We start from the raw sequence: 25,666 nt of genomic DNA, 5'->3' as shown, positions 1-25,666 counted from the left end.
GGTTGAGATTGAGGTTTTGGAAGCGGAGGTGATACTGAATGTCAATGGTTAACAGTGGGCTCTCCTGATCCTTCAGAGGGAAAAGATTCAAAAGAGGATGGTGGACAGGGTGGCGGCCATATTCAAATTTGGGGATAAAAATGGTAGGTTATCGGCATATTTGGCTAGAGAGAGTAGGCCAGTAGTCGCTATACCTTGTTTTAGGGGGCTTCTGGGATGTTGGAGACTGACCCTATCGCTATTAATAATGTATTTCGGGAGTTTTATAATGGTCTCTATACTTCTCAATTGCAGGCTGTTCCGGAAGGCTTAGTGTCCTTTTTGAGGGGTTTGCCTCTTATGTCCTTAATTATGGCTCAGACAGCAGATTTAGATGCCCCTTTTTCTGATGAGGAAGTTTCTATGGCTATTGCTCCTCTACAGACGGAGAAGACTCTGGGTTTAGATGGAATGTTTGGAGACTGGTACAGGACAAACGAGGAGTGGCTAATACCTATTTTACAAAACCTTTTCAGTTTGGCTTTGGAGACTGGGAGGCTCCCTGATTCTATGAGGAAGGCCCTTATTGTGGTTCTTCCCAAAACTGGGAAAGGATCTGACTTTACCGGATAATTACAGACCTATTTCCCTCCTTAATGTAGATTTCAAACTTCTGGTTAAAATATTAGATAATCGGTTACGAAGGGCCATAGCCGATATCGTTCATCCTGACCAGACGGCTTTATGCCAAGGAAAGCCATGGATTTTAATGTCCAGCGCTTGCATCTTAATATAGCCGCTGCGGAAGGAGTTGCCTCTGGGGGATATGTAGTTAGCCTAGATGTGTATAAGGCTTTTGACTTTGTGGAATGGGTGTATCTTCGGGGTGTCCTAGGGGTCCTTTGGTTTGATTCAAGGTTCCGGGCGTGGGTATGCTTGCTAGAGCCAGGGTACGAACCAATCTGGTGGTCACGGAGTCTTTCCAGTTGGATAGGGGTATGAGGCAGGGCTTTCCCCTGTCTCCCTTTTTATTTGCCCTGGCCGTAGAACCGCTAGCGGCGGCCATCCGATTATACTCTTGTATTCTGGGGGTACGTAGGGGTTCTCTAAAGGAGAAAGTATCCATGTTCGCAGATGACACAGTGGTTTATTTGGCTGATGTTCAGGGTTCCCTTGGGGCCTTGTTTGTCCTCTTAGACAAATTAGTTCCGTCTCCGCCCTCAAGGTTAATTGGGCTAAGTCTTCCCTGATGCCGCTATCAATGGCTGTGGACCCCATTCCATCTCTTCCTCATGGGTTGCAAACAGTTACTCAGTTTAGATATTTGGGAGTGGAGGTTTCTGCGTGTGTGATGGACTATGTAAGGTTGAACTTAGATCCGGTTTTGACGCTGGTGTCGGTCAAACTAAAGGCCTGGTCCTCTTTGCCTCTTTCGCTAGCTGGCAGGATTAATGGGGGAGAGTTATCAAAACCTGTTCAGAGGAAAAGTTGCTAAGTTGCCCATAGCAACCAATCAGATCGCTTCATTCCTTTTTAACAAGGCCTCTGCAAAATGAAAGAAGCGATCTGATTGGTTGCTATTGGCAACTCAGCAACTTTTCATTTGGACAGGTTATGATAAATCTCCCCCAATGTCTTTAAAATTATATATTTACCTAAGTGTTTGTATATTTTCCATCTTTCTCCTGTGATTCCTCCTAAGTACCACCGTATTTATCGGGGTATACCACGCAGCGGCCTATAACACGCACCCTCATTTTACCAAAGATATTTGGGTAAAAAAGTTTTTTACCCAAATTTCCTTGGTAAAATGAGGGTGCGTGTGTGTGTGTGCGCGCGTGTATACCCCGATACACCCCCAGGAAAGGCAGGGGGAGAGAGGCCGTCGCTGCCCGCTTCTCTCCCCCTGCCTTTCCTGGGGTCTAGAGCCCTGATGCCGCCGCTTCTCTCCCGCTGGCTATCTGCGCCACTGCCCGTTCTCTCCCCCTGACTAAGAAGCAGCGGCGCCGGCAATGGGGCAGCGGCGCCCGTTGCCTCCCCCATCCCCGGTTGTATAATTACCTTTTGCCGGACTCGGGTCCACGCTGCTTCAGGCCTCCGGTGTGCGTCCCATGCGTCGTTGCTATGCAATGCGCGGCGCAATGACGAGTGATGTCATTGCGTCTCGCAGCGTATAGCAACGATGCAGGGGACGCACACCGGAGGCCTGAAGCAGCACGGACCGGACCCTGGCAACAGGTAATTATACAACCGGGGATGGGGGAGGCAATGGGGCAGCGGCGTCGGCAAGGGTGCCGCTGCCCCTTCTCTCCCCCTAGCTATCGGCGCCGCTGGCCAGGGGGAGAGAACGGGCAGCGGCACCGATAGCCAGGGGGAGAGAAGGGCCGGCAGCAGGGCTCTAGACCCCAGGACAGACCGGGGCAGAGAAGCCGGCAGCGACGGCAGGTCTCTGCACCTGCAAAGCCGCTGCAGTTCATTGATTTAAAGCGCCTGCTTTAAATCATTGAACTGCAGTGGCTTATCGGCGTATAACACGCAGGTAGACTTTAGGCTAAAATTTTTTGCCTAAAGTGAGTGTTATACGCCGATAAATACGGTATTTTGTAAAGCTGAGTGGCACTTTGAGATCCTTCTTTGGCAGGATAAACCACCGCAGTTGGGTCAGGCGCTGCTCCAGGCATCCAAACAGCGGGGTGGCTTTGCTGCTTCTAACATGTACGATTACTTTTTAGCGTCTCAATTGGTGTATGCTGCCTGATGGATCGACCTGGATCTGGCGAATGCATCTACTGCCCTAGCGGGAGCTTTCATGGGTTCGTATGAAAGCTTGACTAATACCCTGTATAGATACACTTTTACCTCTTCGTTGTTGGCACCATTAAAACTGTGGCTGAGTTGTGGTCTGTGGTCTCCAGATGCTTTCCGTTGCCGTTAATGCCTCCTAGAGCACCTCTGTGGGGGAACCCGCATTTTGAGAACCTGCAGAAGTTGGAGGCTGCCGGCTTCTGGAGTCATCATGTACTAAAATTCGCCATGCATTTCTTTGGGGAATTCACTTCTTTCCCCTCTTTCTCAGAATTACGAGACCGCTTTAATCTCCCTCGAGGTGCTCAATTTTGGTGCTTCCAGCTGAAACATGCGGTAGTGGCACAGTTTGGCTCTCTTCATGTTAGCCCAGCTTTCTCTTTCTCTGGAGCTACTTCTGGTTACCACTGACCTTCCAAACCTTTGACTCAGGCATATGCATTACTTCAATCGGTGGGCCCTGACCCGTTTCAGTTGGCTTTTGTAAAGTGGGTGTCTGATATTCCTGATCTGACGGAGGACCAGTGACGAGAAGTTACTAAAACCTATTACCCTATGGTGGTCAGTGCTAGTGATATGCTTATCCAAGCTAGATTAATCCCACGTTTGTATTACACTTCAGTCAAGCTGTTCCGTATTTGTGTTTCTTCTTCCGAATCTTGTTTTAGGTGTCACGTGGATGTGGGCTCTCTTATACATGTTTGGTGGAGTTGCCCTTGTGTGGAACCCTTTTGGAGAGAGGTGATGCAGTTCTTGACAGATCACTTAGTTTCCCTTTGTGTTTTCCCCTGTTGTATGTCTGTTAGGTGTTGTTAATGATCTGGCCTCGGGCTCCCATATGTGCCTACTCATTCGGTTTCTATTGTGCTGTGCCCGTAAGGTTCTGATTATGGCCTGGAAGGATACCTCTCCTCCTCCCATTGCGCGGTGCGTCAATCTGGTTAATAAATATGTACCGATGTATAGGACTCTTTATATAAGTCTGAAATGCCCAAAACAATTTGATAAGTCTGGAAGCCCTGGTTACTGATAGGTGAATCGGTGGTGCCCCCAGAACAGGGTAGTTCTCTTGGGTAGTGCGCTTGTTTCTTTCTTAGTAGTTGTTCCGGGAATGTGTGTGCGTGTGTTTGTCTGATTTGTTTGTATGTATGTCTTTTGTCTTGATGATCTCCTTGATTTTCTATTCCTGTAATGCTTCACTATCATGAATTTTCCTCCATTATTGTGGAAGTTTGTCAAGCTCTGTGCTCGAGCTAAATGTTAATTGTATGTTTTGTTTATTCTTTACATCAAAAAGTTATAAAATTTTTTTTTTTTCCAGTGTAGTATCCCTTTAGTAATTTCCTATTAGAGCCAATGTATGGCTTTATTAGATAATCAGTTATATCACAACAGCTACAGAGGCCTACAAAAGACGCCCGGCATCCATAAAAACTGATCAGCACCCTGTGATTGCATTGTGGTCTTTTAACCAGCTACATGCTGCATTTGATATTGACTGCAGAGGATTATGTCCCTGGCTTCAGCGGTAACCCCCTTGTCCATTACTGACAGAGAGTCTCGGCACCCACAATGTTTGTAGTGTACTCAGCTAATGAGCCACTTCATACTCATCTTCTGTCTGGCATACATCTGCTATTTATGTATATAACCCAGCTATAGACCTACTCATAAACACACATTTATACACACACACACACACATACACTCTCTCTCTCTCTCTCTCTGTCTCTCTGTCTCTCTCTCTCTCTGTCTCTCTCTCTCTCTGTGGAGGGGTCACAACTTTAGCAAGAAGCTAATAATGACACAAAGGATGGAAAACCACAGCAGAGACAGCTTCCCAGTACCAAGCTGTTTGACCTCTGCATATTGCCATACCGAGTTCTCCACTCCACAGTGAAGGACACATAGGCCCTCATTTACTAAAGTCCAACCCACTTTTTCTTGATTCTAGCGCCTAAATTTTTTTCGCAACATCTGTGCGTCTATTTATGCAACCAAATTTTACGCCGCACAACCGACACTTTAGAAACCATTTGGAGTGTTTTTTTCTCTCTCTGAAATGGGTGTGTTTTATGCAAAAATAGGCGTTTTACCAAGAAAAAATACTCAGAGTACTTAGAAAATCACTCGAGATAAGGTGTGAGTTTGCCTTACACAATAACCGATAGCCAAGAGGCCGAGTGAAATAAAAAAAAATGGAGTGATTTCTAACAAGGGACTGTTTGCCATTGTGTTTCGTGTGAAAGTAACTTGTTTTATAACCTGAAAACATTTTGTACAGTTAATCACTTTTATGAATAAAATATTGAATGCTTTTGTGATAGTTAATGTTTATTTATTTTTTTTTTTTACACATTTGCAATATTAGGTTTAAATCAATTTAACACCCAAGCTGATAAACAAGGATAATTGTTGTAATGTTTGAAAAATTAAAACACATGAATACTTTTGATTCATGGAAACATTTTTAAACAAACAAGACTAAACCATTTTGACTCACACAACTAATTTCTTTAGCTCAGAGTTTGTGCGACACAGTTGACTAGTGTGACACAAAAACAACATGGGACAGTAAAAAAAAACACAAATGTGTGACAGAATAGTAAATATGCTTGAAAAAAAAAAAAGTGATATTGAAATCACTCCAGAATAAACACTCCACTCTTAGTAAATCAGGGCCATAGTGTAAGTCATGCTGTGCTTTGTCCACTGTTAATGTTCATTAATCTACCTGCCTGCAGTTCATCTGGTGGCAGCTGCATGGTCTTCCTCTATAGGCATTACGTCACTAATTCACATACGTCACATACTTTCTACCGTTAGCCAGTAAGCTTTTCTCAGTATCATAATTGATTGTTCTCTATGATTCTCTATAACGAAATGCTTTGAACAAGGCCATTTTAGAGGCCAATAAGACCAGAACGTCATTACTAGCCCAATTTTGTCCTTGGTTCGCTTTAGTTGGTGCACCCGCTGTGTCAGCTTTCGTTGGTGCACCTGCTGTATCAGCTTTTGTTGGCACACCTGCTATGTCTTTTTTTTAAATTAGATATTTAACTTGTCCGTACTATTATTAGGCATGGATGTGCCTTTGATAGAAAGCAATTAGAGGCAGGAGACACTTCCTGTTCTGTGTCTGCTCTAAAGGAAAAGCCCCACAGAGGCAGATGCAGTCCTGGAGCACATGTCCTCCTCCATCAGCCACTGTAAAAAAATTCTGAGGTAAGCCCATGCTGCTACGCATTGAAGCGCAGTAGTAGCCACTCCAAATTCCCGTCAGAGCTTCATCAGCTGGTGCTAGTTGGCTGCCTCTCAATAAAAAAAAAACTCCTTAGGCTGCTGGCACACTTAGTACTGTGACACTTGGCAAAGCCACATTAAAATGCACTGCAAACTACTGTGGTTTTGCAATACATTTTGCCATGTGTGGCCTCATAAAAGGAGAAGGGAAGACAGTTCAGAAATTTAGCATTTTTAAATTTGGGAATGAAAAGGTCAACATATAGCTTTTAATATGTACCTGGATATTCACTAGAACCTGTGAATTTCCCATTTTTTAGGGAGGCTTTTGCCGTATTTCAGTCTCACTTTAAAAAAATTTGCCGTGGTCTGAGGAAAGGATGGGTAGACAAATCTGAGATAAAAAGATTTGGACATAAGCTTATAGTATAAGTTACCTGAATGTATAAACCTGGATATAAAGTTCACTAAAGGCATTTCAAATGGCTTCAGCATCACACAAGAAAATGTTGTCAGGAGGGAGCATTTCTGTGAATACAGGAGGAAAGCAGTGTTTTAAATCTGTAGTTTACCACTGCGGTCTCCATGTTCAAATAGAGACTGCTTCCAGTTTTGTGCTATTATATAAATTATGCATTTACTTTACTTATTATTACATTATTAGGGTTCTAGTATTGAGAACAAGCAAGACTGGATTAAGCATATACGAGAAGTTATACAAGACAGAACAATTCATTTAAGAGGTGCTTTGAAAGAACCTATTCATATACCAAAGACAGTATCAACAAAACAAAAATCTGTCAGACGGTAAGTGCCAATCTATTTTATGTGTTCAGTGTAGAAAATTTTATTTACTATAATAAGTTGCACAGTTAATAAGAGTAGCTATGGAACATTGTCTACTAAAACAAGCACTTTACTTTAAATAATGACTATGGAAATATAATGCTTCATAGAGAAAGGAAATGATTGAAACCACCCATTATTATCGGCCTATTTTTGTTAGAACCTACAATTCTAACTTTTTCCATATGGTTATTCATTTTTGGTCATAATTCTAACTCACCAAAAATATACACACAGGGAGAAATTTATCCAAACCTGTGCTGAGGAATAGTGGATTAGGTGCTCAAAGCGACCAATCAGATTGCTTCTTTAGTTTTTAAAAAGGCCTCTGAAAAAAATAAAGAAATAATCTGATTGGTTATTATAGACAACTGGTCAACTTTCACTCTTCACAATTTAAAAAAAAAATCTGTGCTATGGATCCAATTGTCAAAAAGTAGGAATACATTTTATTAAGTTCGAAATAACATTAAAAAAAATACCAATCTTATGCCACAAAAAATCATAATGTTATATGTTACTCAGTATCTAATCCTGATCATGTACATATATTTTTTTATGTCTAGCACCTAGGTTTCTCTCACAAATACCTTCTTTCTGTTGCCCCCCTGATTTGTCATTCTGTGTTTTGGAGAGGGCATGTCCTCACTCTGCATAACTCCTCTTCCTTTCTGTGTCTGCTGTGCTGTGCTAGGTTTCTTCATCCAATCTGTTTTCATGTTACAGTCTGATAGGACAGGAGTATGCACAGAGGAGTAGTCCCACCCTTACTTTCTTGACTTTGTCCATGTTTTGGTAAAAGATGATGCTGCAGCTGGACAGCAGGGCTGTGGAGTCGGTAGATAAATGTTCCGACTCCAACTCAGACTCCGGAGTTTTCTGTGCTTCCAACTCCGACTCCCCAACTCCGACTCCTCTGTATTAATATGTGAATGTATTGTATACATTCCTTGAAGGAAAGAAAGGCAACAAACATGTCATTACCACAGGACTACTGGCTGGGAAGACAACAGTCTACTGTATTGAACAGTTTGTGTGCTGATCTGCTGCTGAAGATAGGGCAGTGGGAGGATCCAGGAAGGGGCATTTATTATAAAACATGATTTCCCTAGTAGAATCCCATAGTCAAGTTTAAAGGGGTACTCTGCCCCTAGACATCTTATCCCCTATCCAAAGGATAGGGGATAAGATTTCAGATCGCCGGGGTCCCGCTGCTGGGGACCCCCGGGATCGCCGCTGCGGCACTGCACTTTCATTACTACATAGAGAGAGTTCGCTCTGTGCGTAATGATGGGCAATACAGGGGACGCAATGATAGCGCGGTGCCGCAGCGTCGATCCCGGGGGTCCCCAGCAGCGGGACCCCAGTGCTCTGACATCTTATCCCCTCTCCAAAGGATAGGGGATAAGATGTCAGATTGCTGGGGTAGCATTGCTGGGGACCCCCGGGATCGCCGCTGCGGCACCGCGCTATCATTACTGCACAGAGCGAGTTCGTTCTGTGCGTAATGACGGGCGATACAGGGGCCGGAGCATCGTTACATCACGGCTCCGCCCCTTGTGATGTCTAGGGGCGGAGTACCCCTTTAAGCTTACAATCGTGTTTACAAGTTTTTATAGCCTTAGCTGAATGGCAGCAGTTTTTCCAATGGTTTACAGCTTCAGTCTTGAACTATTGACCTGCAAAAAACATAGTCCTGCAAAAAACATATTTCCTTAATCCCTTATCAGTGAGAGGCTAGGTTACACATGGGTTCCCTGTAACAGCAGAACACAACACTATGGAAAGTATAAGTATTGCCGCTCCTAATTGTGCGTTGTGTGCCATATAGTAGAGCACATGAAAAGCATGCTTCTTCACGGTCACTTAACATGTTCGTTTTGCGGTTACATGAGGCACTGCATGCATTGATCTTTATTCTTATAGTAGAGAATTCATTAATTATAACTTTTTGTGAATTGGGACATTTAAACTTGCTTTTTTTTATTTTATTCCAATCTAAATTTAGTAGGAGTCGGAGTGGATGCATTGTTTGCAGACTCCGACTCCAGGTACCCAAAATTTCGTTCGACTCTCCAGTATTATTTTTTATAAGCCAGGAAATACTATTTTCTAATATAGTATATTAAAAAGGTTTATGTTTTGCTAATATGTACAACATAAAAAAAGTTTTGGAATCTGACAGTGCCCATTTAAATCAAATAAAACATGGAGATGAAAAACAGAGTTGTCTGTTGGTAGACAAGCCACTACAAGGTATATATTAATAAAAGGAATGTACAGTATTAAATGCTAGTAAAAATCACAGTGAAGATGAAAGTACAAAAAGCTTTTGAGAACCACCACATATATAGTGCTACATTACCACAGGGATAGGTAAAAAAAAAAAAAAAAAAACAGTATATAACCCTTTTGGTGCTCTCATTTTTGGCCATTCATCAAAAATTATATTAAAATTATTCAGTGTTTTAGATCAGGGCTTGACAAATCTGGGTTGCTAGATCGCCACGGCAACTAAGAAGTCAGCACTTTCAGTATGGGATCAGTATGGGAGTGGAAGCATAAGTAAGTAAATCAGTTAGTGTTTTTTTGGAGATAAGACACTTATGACTGACACACAGGGGGGAGATGAGGAGACATTAATAACTGGCACATGGGGGGGGCGAAATCAGGGGACACTAATGACTGTGACACACGTAGAGATGGGAGCACAGTAATGACTGTGATACATGGGGAGAAATATGGGGACATTAATAATTAACACACAGGGAGGAAGAGGGGACAGTAATAACTGATCTGGGGGGGGAGGGGGCTGTAATAACTGTGACACGGGGAGATGAGGGGACAATAATTACTGTAACACATGGGGGAGATAATGGGGCAATAATAACTGGTATGGGAAGAGATGATGGGACACTGATGACATGCAGCATCCTGGCTCACTGCGATGTTTGAGTTTCCGCACGCGTGCGCAGTATACTCCCACAATGCGGCTGCTCTCGGCCTAGCTAAGGGGGCAGGGGAAGCGGGCGCAATATGTGCGAGTACACTGCTCATGCACAGCAACTTGCGCCTTGCTGCAGTGTGTCTGCTCGCAGAGGTGTATTCCGGTTCTGAGTAGGCACATCTGAGGCACCCTGTAGGGGTCCTTCGGCGGCGGATCCACAGCGTAAAATACGCTATGGATCCGCTTGTCTGAACGTGCCCTTAAAGTGTAACTCCAGTGTTGGTTTGGCAGCAGGATACCGGTTTAAATCTTCCAGCAACTTTGTTACCATAAACTGGCATGGGACTTCCTGCAAATGCGTATCCTGATGGCTTTAGCAGCGGGCAAGTCTCTGGCTATGATGTTGCCAGGAGATTTAAACATGTATCCTTCCACCAGACCAACATTAGAGTTACACTTTAATTGTAACATAAATTTTTGAGATTTCTTAGGAAAATAAAGTTTGGTGGCTGCATCTTCTGTATGAGACTTCACAATTGTTTGCGTTATCATTTATTTATTTACATATTTCATATTAATGAAGATTTTGTAATAAGTAATGATTATCATTATATAAACATGGTAGATATTATAAGTGGTTGGGCATGTTCTCCAATGTCATATTCACATTTTTTTATGTTCTAAAGATGCAGCAGAGGAGAAGAAACAGGCGAGGGGAGCCTAGAATCTGGCCTGCATTCCAGTATAGGCCCCAAAATGTATGTAGTAAAAGGTTTAAAATTCACCTTGCGATTCCCATACACCTTTGAATGTAATTAAATAGTGATAATGTTCACTCCATTTCCCAAATGTTTACTGTTTCTTTCAGTACTTATGACCTGCTGAAGTTGAGTTGCTGTTTTCTGTCGAAGTGCTTTCTGATGACACCTGTCTCGGGAACTGTCCAGAGTAGAAGCAAATCCCCATAGCAAACCTCTCCAACTCTGGGGAGTTCCCGAGACAGACAGACAGGTGTCAGCAGAGAGCACTGTTGTCAGACAGAAAAGAACAACTTTAAGTTCAGCAGCTGATAATTATTGGGAGGATTAAGATTTTTTTAATAGAAGTAATTTACAAATCTTTTTAACTTTCTGGAGCCAGTTGATTGATTGATATATATATATATATATCAATGTATATATATATAAAATGTTAGGCTCTAGACATCATTTCTTAGTTCTTTGGCATTTTGGCCCTCTTCTTTCACAGGTCAGCAGGCAGTATATAGATTATTATGTGAAAAATGTTTAAATAGATGTTAGAGATAATTATACTTTTAACTTATTGTTTCATTATTATTTATAACTACTATTCAGCCTTATAAAATTTGACAGCTTTTTGAGGGGGCTGTGATACTCATGTAGGTACTGGAGCCTCTTCAGTGTTTATTTCTACTTATCCTTGCAAGATGCCTCAGTATTACTACTACTGCGATGCAGGGACAACTAGAAATAAGCGTGAAAAGGCCACAGCACTCACACAAGCTCTGTGACTCCTGTTAAAAAGCTGCAGTGGGGGTGCCAAAAGTCAAACCTTAGGCCATCCGTTATTAAAGGTTTGATAACCCATTTAAAGGACATCTGCAGCGTTACAAACACTTATCCCCTATCCTCAAGATAGTGGATAAGTGTTTGATCGCGGGGGGTCCGAACGCTGGGGCCCCCTGGCGATCTCCTGTACGGGGCCGCGGCTCTCCCGTGCAGGGGGCGTGCCAGCCGCAGCATGACGTTGCGACCGGCACACCTCCTCCATACATCTCTATGGGAGAGGCGGGGAGGCAGCATCCGTGCCTCCCCCCATCCCCCATAGAACTTTATGGGGACTGGGAGGAGACGGGGCATCACAGTCGACCTCTAGGTTGACGTTACGCGCCTTAGCGCTCAGCACGAGCGCTTATGGCGGCGCCCCGTTAGGGAGATCTGGGTGGGTCCCAGCGGTCAGACCCCCCGCGATCAAACACTTATCCCCTATCCTGTGGATAGGGGATAAGTATAATGCCGCTGCAGTTGTCCTTTAACTAATGTGTTTTGCATTTTTAGCAATATATTAAAATCTGCTAATATTTTATTCACTTGTAGAGATCCTGAAGACTTGGACAGTCAAGGAGATGGCAGCCAACCTGATACAATATCAATTGCATCTAGAACGTCACAAAACACATTAGACAGTGATAAGGTGAGTTATATAAAGTACATTGGACTATTTTGTTAAGAGGATCTGTCTGCTTTTCTGAGGTGTCTATTTTAGAGATGCATGCATTTCCAATTAAACAACATTCATTGTTCAAGATTTGTCATTCTACCTGAAACCAAAACTGTTAAAACTGTTTGGTTTTGGCTATAGCAAACAATCACAGCTCCACTTTTATTTTACCATAGCTCGTTATGAATTCTTGATATCAATACTTAGCCTTATTGTTACCATGGGTAAACGCAGATAGTTTTATTTTTCTTAGACGGCTCCATTAGGAAATTTCTCTTTTACATTCTGCTCATCAATAACGTGTTTGTTTACACATCTGATATTGCGCAATCAGTTCTGGGCCTGCCCGTTGATTCTGGGAGGAACACAGTTAAGCAATTTTTTTTAGAAAATTAAGAAAATTTACTTTATTTTTTATTTTTTGTCATGGAAAGTGCAAGTATTGTCTCCTACAGACATAAGAAACGAAAGAGAAAAATAGGAGAGTGGACTTCTGACCCTTTCATAAGTATTCCCCCAGGCTGGTCTGGCGTATAAGTCACTCCTCTTGCTTCAATCCTTTGTCTTTACAGCATCTCTCCTAATCCCCTCATCTCCTGAGTCATACATCCAAAATGGAAGGCAGTCTTTTCTCTGTTAATTTTCGTTGCAATAATTTATTTCTAAACATGTATAAAATATAAAACATCCGACACATATCAGGACAAGGACAAGAATGATGCTTCTCCTACTACTACACATACTCTTACTTCCCCACCTTAGCAGGAAATGACGAATAGTCCTTCCTATTGACCTCCAATAACCTCTTCCTACTATTTTTTGTGACCTAAAGTAACCTCTCTCCCACACCCTCTCTAGTCAGTTGGGGGGAATATGTAGATTGCATCTTACAAAATTATGTGACAGCATTTCCTTCAATTGTTATAAAATGGGGAGTGGCATGAAGATTTGTGGCTAATTACACTACATACATATAGTTCATAAGGTTGAAAAAAGACCTGAGTCAATCAAGTTCAACCTATATACCTAATGAGTCCCTACTGAGTTGACCCAGAGGAACCCTCATACTAGAGGTACAAATTCCTTCCCGACTCCATATATGGCAGTCAAAATAAATCCCTGGATTAACACTCTGTCCCTATAAATCTAGTATCTATAACCTGTAATGTTATTACTCTCCAAACATGCATCCAGGCCCCTTTTGAACTCGTTTATCTAGTTCAACATGACCACCCACTCCTGAAGTGAGTTCTACAGTTTAACTGCTCTTAGAGTAAAGAACCCCCATCTGTGCTGATGTAGAAACCTTCTTTCCTCTAAACGTAGAGAATGCCCCCTACAGTCCTGGGTATAAATAGATCATGGGAGGGATCTTTGTACTGCCCCCTGATATATTTATACATAGTTATCAGGTCACCCCTAAGCCTTCTTTTTTCTAAACTAAATTACTCTAATTCTGATGGGTACTGTAGTCTTCCCATTCCCCTTATTACTCTGTTTGCCCATCTTTGAACCCTCTCCAGCTCAATCATATCTTTTTTTGTACATTGGTGCCCAGTACTGTACACAGTATTCCATGTGTGGTCTGACTAGTGATTTGTACAGTGGTAGAATTATTTCCTTGTCATGGGCATCTATGCCCCTATTGATGCACCCCATGATTTTATTTGCCTTGGCAGCAGCTGCCCGACACCGGTCACTACAGCTAAATTTACTATTAACTAAAAGTCCTTTTCCATGTCAGTCATCCTGAGTGATCTCCCATTTAATACATAATCCCAGTCCGGATTTTTCCTCCCCATGTGCATAACCTTACATTTATCAGTGTTGAACCTCATCTGCCACTTCCCAGATGCTATGGGCAACTCAGAAACTTTCCCTCTGGACAAGTTTTGATTACCTCCCTCTATGGGGTAGATTCATCAAAACCAGTGTAGAGGACGAGTGGTGCGGTTGCCCATAGCAACCAATCAGATTGCTTCTTTCATTTTTAGCAAGGCCTTTGAAAAATAAAAGAAGCAATCTGATTGGTTGCTATGGGCAACTGGGCAACCTTTACTCTGCACAGGTATTGATAAATATACCATTATGTTCCTTAACCTCCCATTCATTCATTCACACCCAGCCTTACACATTACATCCAGTTTCAATTAACACCAATACCCATATTTGGTACCCCATTAACCTAGTTCCCATGGTTCAAACACTCAGATAATTGCCAATTGACCTAGTTCACACAGTTCAAAGGCTTTCTTAATTACCAATTGACCTACATTTGTCAATCACGATTAAAAAAGTTAAACCACAACACAGTAACACTCAGTCCCACCCCGGGACTCGAACCACCACCAGGGTATCCCAATCCACTGTACTGCCCAGACCCTCCTGCTTATCTTACAGTTTTACATACCGTGAGATCCCCATTGACCACAATGGGCCTATTGATTTCAATGGGCAAAAAAGCACAGAGTTAATGCACTAGTGCAGTGGTCACCAACATGCGGACATCCAGATGTTGCAAAACTACAACTCCCAGCATGTACTGACAGCCAACGGCTGTCCAGGCATGCTGAGAGTTGTAGTTTTGCAACATCTGGAGGTCTGCAGGTTGGAGACCACTGCACTAGCCCATTAGTTCCCTATACCATTAAAGAAGGGAGGGCTCAATATTCGCGAATATGCGAAGAGCAGAGAGGGATGATCAGTGATCACTGTGATGTGTACTGTGAACAAAAAATTTAAATTAAAATTGCAAATATTTGCGAGCAACACTACTCACCTCCTCATAAAAGCGGATCAGGTTCATTTGACAGGACCGATCCCTCATAAATCCATGCTGATATAGGGTCATACATTTATTTTTATCAAGATACTCCAAAAAAACCTCAAACAATTTACATTGCAATTTAGGTTAAACTGACAGGCCATAATTCCCGGGGTCACTTTTTGACCCCTTTTTAAATATTGGCACCACATTTACTATGCGCCAGTCCAGGGGAACCATCCTTGTCACTATAGAGTCCTTGAATATTACAATACCAGATAACAGCAGCACACAAAATGGTGTAAAAAAATGAAGGCTTTATTCCATCAGTCCAGTGCAATACAGAACAACGTTTCTGCGACCTCACGTCACCATTCTCAAGCTCAACTAAGTGACCCCATGTGCTTCCTTATATATGCTCAGTAAATCACATTATTGAATGATTAGTGTACAGTGTAAACTGTGTTAATACATATAAACATAAACACAAGCATGTGTTTTTAAAACATAGTGAAACAATACTGAAGGTGATCAGTGTCTATATTCAATTATAGTGGTGGCAGTGTTCATCACTCGTGACAGTAGTTAATGTGCGGCGACATGCTTGAATCATTCCTTTACAGGTTTACATATTTACATGTCAAACAGTAGTGGCACTTACCCAGCAGACCGTACTGTACATACACATGTGTTGTGATGTGGAGCGTAGACTTCCAGCTACTGCACAACTACATCAGGTTCACCAATCAGGTGCGTAGTTACCCGTGAGTTGGCAGCCAATAGGAACATGCTGGTGTCATAGGAGACTGAAGGAGTGTAGCGCATGCGTGATAAAGCATTAGAGAGCACTAAGATGGATAATAGATGTAATATCATAATGTTACAGTCAGCCTTAGTGAGAGATGGTAGGAATAGGGCAGTGGTGCCTGTCTGATGACAGAAACCATCCTGCCTGATCTCCCGCAGGCAGCACCTTATGCTGATTTCATGGGGTGACTGTCTGTGAACACCCGTGACCCACATATTGGTCTGTAAAAATAGGGGAGCCATGCCAGCTCTATCTGCATATACCCCTGCTGAGGAACACGGGACAGCTGACTGCAAGATTATGTAACATTATGTTATCACAGCCTTACAAAGTGCACGGGTTCAAGCTCAATCAGTTTATAAACAATTTCTCGAGGAGGCTACTGACCATATGCGCTTCTTCGTGAAACAACGTTACTTTGAGAGTGGAGAGGGCACTGGGAAGTTGCCCGCCTCCATAGCTAGGGCCCAGCAGGTGGTGGCTTATATAGGATGTCTTAGTGATTCTGGGGGAAGGGAGGTGACTGATGATGGTGGGATTCTACGGGTGATGCTGGAGTTTTATCAGGATGCTTACTCTTCAAAGACCGTTTGTACCTCCTCTGAACTGGTGGATTATTTGAGGGGGGTTTCGCTCCCTTCTCTGTCTCCGGATCAGAGGGGCGAGCTGGACTCTCCTCTCACTCTGGCAAAATTGGAGGCGGCACTGAAGGACTCTGCTAACGAAAAATCCCTGGGCCCTGATGGCCTCCCTAGTGAGGTTTATAAAAAATGTCAAGGTATTTTATTGCCACAGCTGTTGTGGGTTCTCCAGTCAGCAGAGATGGAGGGCTCTCTCCCGGGCTCCATGATGGAAGCTACGGTGGTGCTCCTACCGAAACCTGGGAAGGATCCGCTACTTGCAGTGTCTTATAGGCCAATCTCACTGCTGTGTTCGGATGTCAAACTGCTGGCTCGGGCGCTCGCAAATAGATTGGCTAAAGTTGTTCTGTCGCTAGTTCACAGGGACCAAACTGGATTTATGCCAGGGATTTAGTCCACGGTGGACAACATCCGTAGGCTGTTTCTCAATTTGCAGATGGCGCAGGAGGGTGCAGGAGCCAGGTCCATTTTTTCCCTCGACGCTGCCAAGGCTTTTGACTGCGTCGAGTGGAACAATTTGTGGCGGGTTATGGAGCGTATGGGTTTTGGCCCTAGATTCCTATCATATGTTAAGATGCTCTATCGGGCCCCCAAGGCACGTCTTAGGGTCAATGGATGGCTCTCTGAACCGTTTGGGTTATGTAGGGGCACGCGGCAGGGGTGTCCCCTGTCACCACTCCTATTTGCTTTAGCCATAGAGCCCTTAGCTTACTTAATTGGGTCCTCGGACGTTATAGGGTTCCGGTATGGTTTAATGGAAGAGAGGGTGGCACTCTATGCGGACGATATGCTGCTGTTTCTGGGAGATACTGCTCACTCGCTGGCACCTGTTATGAAGTTGATTTCAGATTTTGGTTCCTTCTCTGGTTTGTTGATTATCTGGGATAAGTCGGTACTAATGCCGCTTGATCCGTTACCTCATATCCCTCTGTTGACTGACTCTAATATCCAGGTTGTTTCCCAATTTAAGTATTTGGGGATTCAGGTGACTCCCTCGGTACATGACTATGTGCAGTGTAATCTGATTCCTCTTCTTGATAAGAGTGCACAAAAGGTTGCAATCTGGATTAAGTTACCCCTGTGGGTTGTTGGACGTACTAATTTAGTGAAGATGGTGTTGATGCCTCAGCTTTTATATGCTCTACAAAACTCCCCGGTATGGATTGCGATGGTTCATTTTCACAGAATTCAGCCACTATTTTGTCTGCTTGTCTGGGGGGGAAAACCGGCCAGGATACGGTTAGAAACTTTGCAGAGGAGTAAGTCCTCTGGTGGGCTGGCTCTTCCTAACCCGTGGATTTACTACTTTGCTTCCCAATTACACCAGATTAGGGGATGGGCGGGAACGACTACTGCTGGTCGATCGTAAGCTGTTTATGGCCAAATATGGTGGGAGGGTTCCATTGCACATTCTAGAAATTGGAGCACTTACTAGGCCTCCGGATGACTCTCCTACCACTAGATTACTCTGCAAATTGTGGGGACTGGCCAAAAGTATTCTGGGATTGGTGGGCTGCACCAAACTTACTCCTCTATGGCATAACCCAGGGCTGCAGGAATTTTTTACTTTTCATGATGCTGTGTTTTGGGAGTCTAAGGTCCTGTATGTTCTTAATCAACTGTGTACTGAGGGGGTGGCTAGATCGTTTGGGGACCTTCAGACTGAGTTCGGACTACCTCACTCCTCCTTTTTTTTTAGATATTTGCAAATACATGTGTATGAGGTGCAGGGTAGGTCGGGCTCGCTGGGCATCCCATCAAATGCAGTTCTGGAGTCGGTGGTTACTAAGAGGGAGTCGGCGGGTATCATTTCCTGGTTATACCGGGAACTACTGGGCTCCTATCATGATGGCTTCCCTCTGTTAGTGCGAGGTAAATGGGAAACTGATTTGGGTCCCTTGTCTGATGATGACTGGTCTATCGTTCTGGCCCTGACTCCTTATTTGTCTCTCTCAGAGGCAAATCGATTGTCTATTATATCTGTTGCATAGGGTATACAAGACACCAGCACTCCTGCATAGAATTGGTATAAGATCTGACTCTGCATGCCCTAGGTGCGGTCAATTAAATGCTCATCTATTACATATGATGTGGGATTGTCCCCACCTTGTCTCTTTTTGGAACAATGTGCTACTCCTAATTCATAGGGTGTATGGAATTTAACCCCTAGGGTGTGTGTTCTGGGCCTTATTGGGTGTGATTCTGAACCCTCTGGTGTTGAGATTGGGATGTTACGAGTCTTGAACCAGGCAAGAAAGTTAATTGCCCTATACTGGATTAGAGCTAGTCCCCCCTCCATTGTGGACTTAACTGTCCGGATGTCGCTTATTGTGCGTTTGGAAAAGGGTATATATGAAAAAAGGAATGCTAATTGTAAATTCCAGGCGGTGTGGGGACCGTGGATGAGTGTTTTTGAGAGACAACCTGAGAATCATTAATAGGGTATTTCCTTTGCATAGATGGTTGTCAGGATGGAGTGGAATGAGAGTTATTGTTCTGCTTGAGTGGTGCCTTGTGTTCTGTGTCCGGATATATGTCTGTGCTGTCTTTTCTGTATGTTTTTGTTTGTGCCTGCAAGACCTCCTACAGACTCAGATTTGGGCTCATATCTGGTCATACTGTTTATTAGCTTTATACTAATGGACGGCCTTTTTGCTGTTCTCTTTGTTGTTCTTTTTGTAGTCCTCTGGTGGACAACGGGTTGGGGTTTGTGTTTCTAGGGTGGGGATGGAACTGTTGGGGTGGTGGGTGGGAGTATGGGTCGGGATTTTGATGATGTGTGGGTACTTGTTAAAATTGGAAAAAGTTTTAATAAAATTATCTGATAAAAAAAAAATTATGATATGTATCGGAATTAGGTACCGAGTAATGTTGCATATCACTTTTTTTTTTTTTTCACTTTGACAGGTAAGCTTTAACTCCTTTAGAACACGGGGATGTATGCAATCTGCACCTGGTGATTTGTCTATTTGGATTTTATGTAGGCAGCACTGCACTTTTTCCTCGGTTAGACATGTGACCTCTACTTGTTCCTGGGTTAGACAGGTGACCCGTACAGGGGAGTTTACCTTATCTCGCTGTATTTCACCTGGCATTTCATTGTCCTCGGTGAATACAGTGGAGAAGAATGTGTTTAATATATTTGCTTTTTCCTGATCCCTATCTATAATTTCTTCCTAATCACTTTTTAAAGGGCCAACACTTTCATTTTTTTTTTCAAGTATTTATTTATTCTTTGGCATGTTAAATAACCAACCAACCAACAAGGTATGCAGCAACAACAGGAAAGAACAAGAAACAGAATCACACTATACGAGATTCACTAGACCAATCAAGCTGGAGAGTCAGCTGAGACGTCCAGCAGAAGCCAGGGGGTCCACACCTTGTCAAACTTCCCAGGGCATTTGCGACTGACGTACAAAGCCTGATACAACGGAACAAATCTTTTCACCAGATTCAGCCACCTAGACCGAGGGGGAGGGGAGGTATCCTTCAGGACATCACTACTACCTTACGGACACAGAATAACAGAAAGCGAAATAACAACCGTCTAGGAGTACCAGAAACAATGTCATTGATGACTCCTAACAGGCATACCATATGGGTAAGTATAAAGGGGAAATCCAGATTATCTGCCAAAAACCCCATGACCTCCCTCCAAAACAAGGCGATGACAAGACAATCCCAGACAGCATGGATAAAGGTACAAACATCCAGAGAGCACCGGAAACACAGATCAGACTGAGAAACACCAATACATTTCAGCTTAGCAGGAGTATAATACAGCCGCAAGACGTATCTAGATTGTATCAACATGTATCTGCTACTAACAGTAGAGTAATAAGTTCCCTCCACCTCCCTCCAATGGCAGTCCGATAAATCCGGAACAGCCTCTACCCATTTAGGAAAGGCCCGTAAAAAGGGGCTAGGCCACAGTGACTGAAGGAGAGCATAGGCCTGAGTAAGAGGTTTAGAAAAGTCCGTAGTGCCCAGGAGAAGCTCCACTTCAGAAAAAGCCGGAGTAAATGTCAGGGAGCCAAACTGTGCCTGAACCGCATGCCGTAGCTGAAGATGCCTATAAAAGGCACTTCCCGGGATGCCATAGCGTTCCTTCATCTCTGCAAAGGATAAGAAAACTTGATCCTCAGCAAACAAATGGATCACAAATTTGACTCCATGAGAACCCCAGAAACCGGCCCCTGTAACCCATGTAGGTGAGGCAGATGTACATTCCCCCACAAGGGTGCTCTATGAGAGACCAGAGGCTGTGGGAATCTACTAGACACCACAGACCAAACTTAAGCAGTAGTCAGAAGGGGGAGAAAAAAGGTAGAGTGAGAGTGGTACCTGTACAGTGAGTTAGTGAGAGCTTCATAAGTGCGCCATCCGAGTTCGACAAATCCAGGTCGATCCACCACGCTGCATAGACAGTTGGGAGACAAGAAAATAATTTAGGAATACACATGAGGGGCGGCTAAGCCACTACGTTGTTTTGGAGCCTGGAGAAGAGCCCGACCTAGTCTAGGAGGTTTTCCCTGCCAGTAGAAGGATCCCAGAGCACCACAAAGCACACTAAAGTATTTCTTAGGGGGAATTAACGGGGATAAATTAAAAAGGTATAGGAATTTAGGGAGGTAAATAATTTTGAAGTTATTGATCCTGCCAGCTAGGGAAAGAGCGAGTGAAGACCAGACATTCAACCGCTCAACGGTGGAGCATAATAGCGGGAGATATAATCTGTCAGAGACGCAGTAACCTCCACCCCCAGATATCTGAATCGGGAGACCAACTGTACCCCAGTCGGTAGAGAGGGAGGGAGGAAAATCGTAGGTGAAAGCGCCATTAATGAGGACTTAGCCCAGTCCACCCGTAAACCCGAGAGTGACCCAAACTGGTCTGGAAGATCTATTAAGGACAGGAGAGAACCTTCTGCATCTGCCAGATATACTAACATATCATCTGCATAAAGTGAAACCTTCTCTACAATTGACCCCCGGGGTATGCCACAAATAGTAGGGTCATTACGGATGTCCGCAGCCAAAGGCTCCACAGTGAGATCCCCCTAGTGGTGTAGGAAACTTCTCTTACCGCCTGGAGCAGATCAACAGATGCTAGGGCCAGATCAATGCAGGAGAAGGACCGATGGACTGAAGAGTAAAAGGAAAAGGAAGTTGCATCTGGGTATTACCATCTCCATATGTCAGTCAGACCCAACTTCAGGCGCCAGGTGTTAGAGGAGCCCGGGTCAGCAGCAGTGGTGCGGTCGAGCCCAGGATCAGGAACAACATTAAAATCACCTACAAAGAGGACAGGGTAAGAGGGAAAAGATAACAATTTGTTAGTAATTAACTCCAATACTGAGACCTGAAACAGAGGAGACACATAAACTGAGACAAGCACAAAGGAAAAGGAGCCTATGGAACAGTGTAAAATGACAAACCTGCCAAAATGATCGCAGGCTGTCTGGGAGACAATCAACGGCAAGGACTTGGTAACTAAAAGAGAGACACCCCTAGCATAATTGGAGAAGGTGGCATGATAGCCCCATGTTATTCATGCCTGTTTCAGGGCAAGTACCTTCTGTAAACAGATGATCTGATGGGACTGATGTTTCACAAAGTCAAGGCATAAGGCCATTTTGAACTTGGAGTTAAGCTCCCTGACATTCCAGCTAACTACCTTTAGGGTACCCATCCCAGAAGTCATCCAAACGAATAAGCAGGAAGGAAGGAAGGAAGGAAGGACCGGGACCACACACACACCACAGACAGCCCACATACAGACAGACAGGGCACAAACATGTAACAAGTGCAACAAAACAGAACCATAACAATCCCTGTGATCCCCTGTCTAACACTAAAAGGGACATAGAAAACAACTACGCCCTAACACAGTGCAGACCTATACCCTGAATACAACAGCTGCCGGTGTCGGCAAGACACCAAGTGAACCTAAGCCAGTAAGTAAGAACACTCCTGCCACCCCACCATCTCCTAGAAAAGGGCCGGTAACTAGGAGTATCATCCCGGGAAGTCTTAAGGAACCGGAACCTAGGGCCACCCTATCCCCCTAACAACTAACTAGAGGACAGTGCATGAGAGCAGCCAGGAGCAGGACAGTTCAATCTGCATGGTCGGACAGGAGGAGCTTCATCAATCCAATGAAGGGCTTCGGTCGGGGAAGTGAAGAACTTAGTGGAAGTCCCATCCACCACCCGGAGACCAGCAGGAAACAGCGTCACATATTGGTAGCCTTTTTCCCACATCTTAGATCGGACCTCAGTGAACTGCACCCGCTGCTTACGGAGCTCCACAGAAAAGTTAGGATAGAAGGACACTCGGCTTCCGCCAGAAAGGACTTCTCCCTTAAGGCGCACTGCACTGAGAATTGCATCCCTGCCCCTTAAGTGCAGCAGGAAGGGACGAGGAGGACCCCAGGAGGTGGGGGGTTGGAGGGGGGACCCTATGAGCCCACTCAACGGAGAAATAAGGAAAGAAGGTGTCCACCGGAAGAATCTCCTTCAGCCACGTTTCAAGAAACAGCACAGGATCAGACCCCTCCAGCTTCTCAGGAAGGCCGACAAGGCGGATAATATTTTGTCTCGGCTGTTTTCCATGTCGTCCATACGATTCAGTACTCCTGTGACCTGTTGCTGGAGAGAGTTAACTCGCCCCGGCAAGGGATGGACTGTATCCTCCAGGGTAGAGACGCTCCACTTCCTTCGTGCGCTCACGAATCTTCTAGGTCTTATGGTGCACGATGACTAATTCCTGCCGTTATTCATCCACTTTGGACACCATGATGGATTGACAGGAGGTGAAGGCAGCCAGAAACTCCGAGAACCGATGATCCATAGCCGCAGCATCATATACAGGCCGGTCAGGGGACTGTGGCTGCAGTGGGGTCGGAGAACCTTCAAATAATGAGAGGGTCGGATCAGGAGAATCACCCCTGGGCCGGTCCTGAGATCTAGAGAACCGGCCCAGGACCTTCGCTGCCTGCACTGAAATCTTGGTGGCAAGGGGGGATCGAGAGGGGCTACAGGAATGTAAGGACCCTTCATCAGAAGAGGCATCTTCATCAGAGGTCGGCCGCAGCACCTCAGCATCTTGTTTGGGCTTCTTATTTCTGCGGGAGCCACACATGCTAAAACGAGCCACACACACAGCAGGTTGGGAGGCACCAGAACACAGTCCAGAGAGTATAGGGATCTCCTATAGGCGACTCACAAAAACACAGGGGGGGTACCAGAAGTCCCAGCCAGCCAAGGCCAAATAGTGAGCAGGTAAGAGTCACTAGCAGTGGACAGCAGAGGAGATCAGACAGTCCTCAGATAGCCAAGGTAGCACCACAGGTCCCAGCAAGCCTATCAGCCAGGAGCAGGCAGAAAGTCACTAGTGCAATACAGCTGAAGGCAGCTGGCAGACTGGGAGGGTCACCCAGTGGGTGACAAAGGGGTATTGAGAGCTCCACAGGGGCCCGGAGGGCAGTGCAGGCAGAGGCAGTACTCACTCAGGACCTCAGAGCGTTACAGGAGCCAGCAGCAAGGAGAGTATGTATGCGGTGGGCTCCGGCCCTGCTCCCCTGTTGACATCAGAGCTTCTCTCCTGCCGGCGGGAGCAGCTGTGCGCAGGCCTCGCCCACGAAGACCGAATATGGTGCCCGTTGTTTTCAGAATGGCCGAGGGCACCGGAGCCAATGGAGACAGGAGGGCACCTCACCAGGCAACTGCAGCACCACCCGGCATCAGGGGACCTCCACTAGTGACCACCTCGCTCCTGGAGCTGCACCGCGCACCTCCGCCCGGCACCGACGGCCCCAGGCACCGGTGGCCTCCCGGATCACGCTGCAGCACAGGAGTCGGTCCGCAGCCTCACTCCACTATCCCGACCCACATGAGGGACCGAGACAGCCAAGGACTAGCCAGACAGGGTGAGTTTCAGGGGAAAATTCCAGCAGGGCAACGGGAGCTCTCAGGTTGTGCGACCGCTCATGCCGGCATCCAGGCCATGCCCCGAACACTTTCATTTTGAACCTTTTGCTATTTATATAGTTAACACCTTAAGGACTCAGGGTTTTTCAGTTTTTGCACTTTTCTTTTTCCTACTCACCTTTTAAAAATCAGAACGCTTTCATAGACCCATGTGAGGGCTTGTTTTATGCACTACCAATTTTACTTTGTATTGACTCATTTTACCAAAAAATAAATGGTGAAACCAAAAAAAAAATTATTTGTGGGACAAAAAAAACCCAAAAAACTCAATTTTGGAGCTTTTAGGGGCTTCTGTTTCTTTTTTAACTACTGTTAAAAATTAACTTTTTGTACAACAATTAGTAAGTTTAAAAATGTCCTCTTATGACCCCTATACTTTTTTATTTTTCTGCATACAGGGTGGTATGAGGGCTAATTTTTTTACACCGTGATTTGAAATTTTTATCGGTACCAATTTTGTTTTGACTTTTTGATCTCTTTTTATTTATTTATTTTTTTTTATACATCTTTTAGTGTATACAAAGTGACCAAAAATACGCAATTGGGGACTTAAAATTTTTTTTTACGCATACGCCATTGACCCTGCAGTTTAATCAACAACATTTATTTTTGTTTACATATTTATTTTTTTTAAATGGAAAAAGGGGGGCGATTCAAACTTTTATTAGGGAAAGGGTTAAATCACATTAACTTTTTTTTTGTTTTTAAACACATTTATAGCCCCCATAGGGGACTATAACATGCAATCTTCTGATTGCATACACTGTTCAATGCTATGCCATAGCATTGATCAGTGTTATCAATGCTCTGCTGCTCCAGCCTGGATCTCCGGCATGGAACAATAGAGGGACTATTGGATGCCCAGGAAGGAGGTAGGGACCCTCCTCGCGTCCTCTCAGCTGATCAGGGCACCACGATTTTTAGCTCATTTTAGCGCTCAACTTTGGGGTTAATACCGGACATCGCCGCATCTAAGGGGTTAATACAGGACATAACCGGAATCGTTGATGTCCAGTATTAGCCACGGGTCCCGGTCCTTGATAGCCGCCGGGACAGACCCACTATGACACAGGATCAGCTCGTGACCCGGCATCATAGCAGGGGAGCGGCCGCAGGGCGTCCAGGTACGGCCTGCGTCCTGAAGAGGGTTAAAGAACATTTTGGGGTTCGTTTTTACTCTCCATGGCAGAGTCTTTCTGTCTCTACTTTTGTGGCTTTTATCAGTTTTTTACATATTTTACATTTTTCTCTATAGCTTTTTAATGCTTCTTCACTGCTGTCCTGTTTTAGTAGTTTAAATGCTTTATTTTTGTCATTTATTGTCCTCTAAATATTTTTATTCATCCACATTGGTTTTCTCCTATTCCTGACCCTTTATTCCCTTAAAGTATATACCTCT

At 44.4% G+C, this 25,666-nt stretch overlaps 1 protein-coding gene across 4 annotated transcripts in view; it reads left to right on the top strand.

Annotated features, from left to right (window-relative positions):
• Positions 1-25,666, top strand: part of TRIO (trio Rho guanine nucleotide exchange factor) — a 748,009-nt gene that overhangs the window by 488,078 nt on the left and 234,265 nt on the right. For all 4 annotated transcript variants that reach the window (XM_056520137.1, XM_056520140.1, XM_056520138.1 and 1 more), the window contains exons 33-35: positions 6,692-6,834; positions 10,507-10,578; positions 11,938-12,034. In XM_056520137.1, the coding sequence (XP_056376112.1) occupies positions 6,692-6,834; positions 10,507-10,578; positions 11,938-12,034 (312 nt within the window). The remainder of the gene's footprint in view (positions 1-6,691; positions 6,835-10,506; positions 10,579-11,937; positions 12,035-25,666) is intronic.

This window comes from Hyla sarda, chromosome 5, assembly GCF_029499605.1.
Source record: "Hyla sarda isolate aHylSar1 chromosome 5, aHylSar1.hap1, whole genome shotgun sequence".
NCBI classification, from domain to species: Eukaryota; Metazoa; Chordata; class Amphibia; order Anura; family Hylidae; genus Hyla; species Hyla sarda.
The sequence above is the reverse complement of the archived record's forward strand: the minus strand, read 5'-3'. Positions and strand labels throughout refer to the sequence as shown.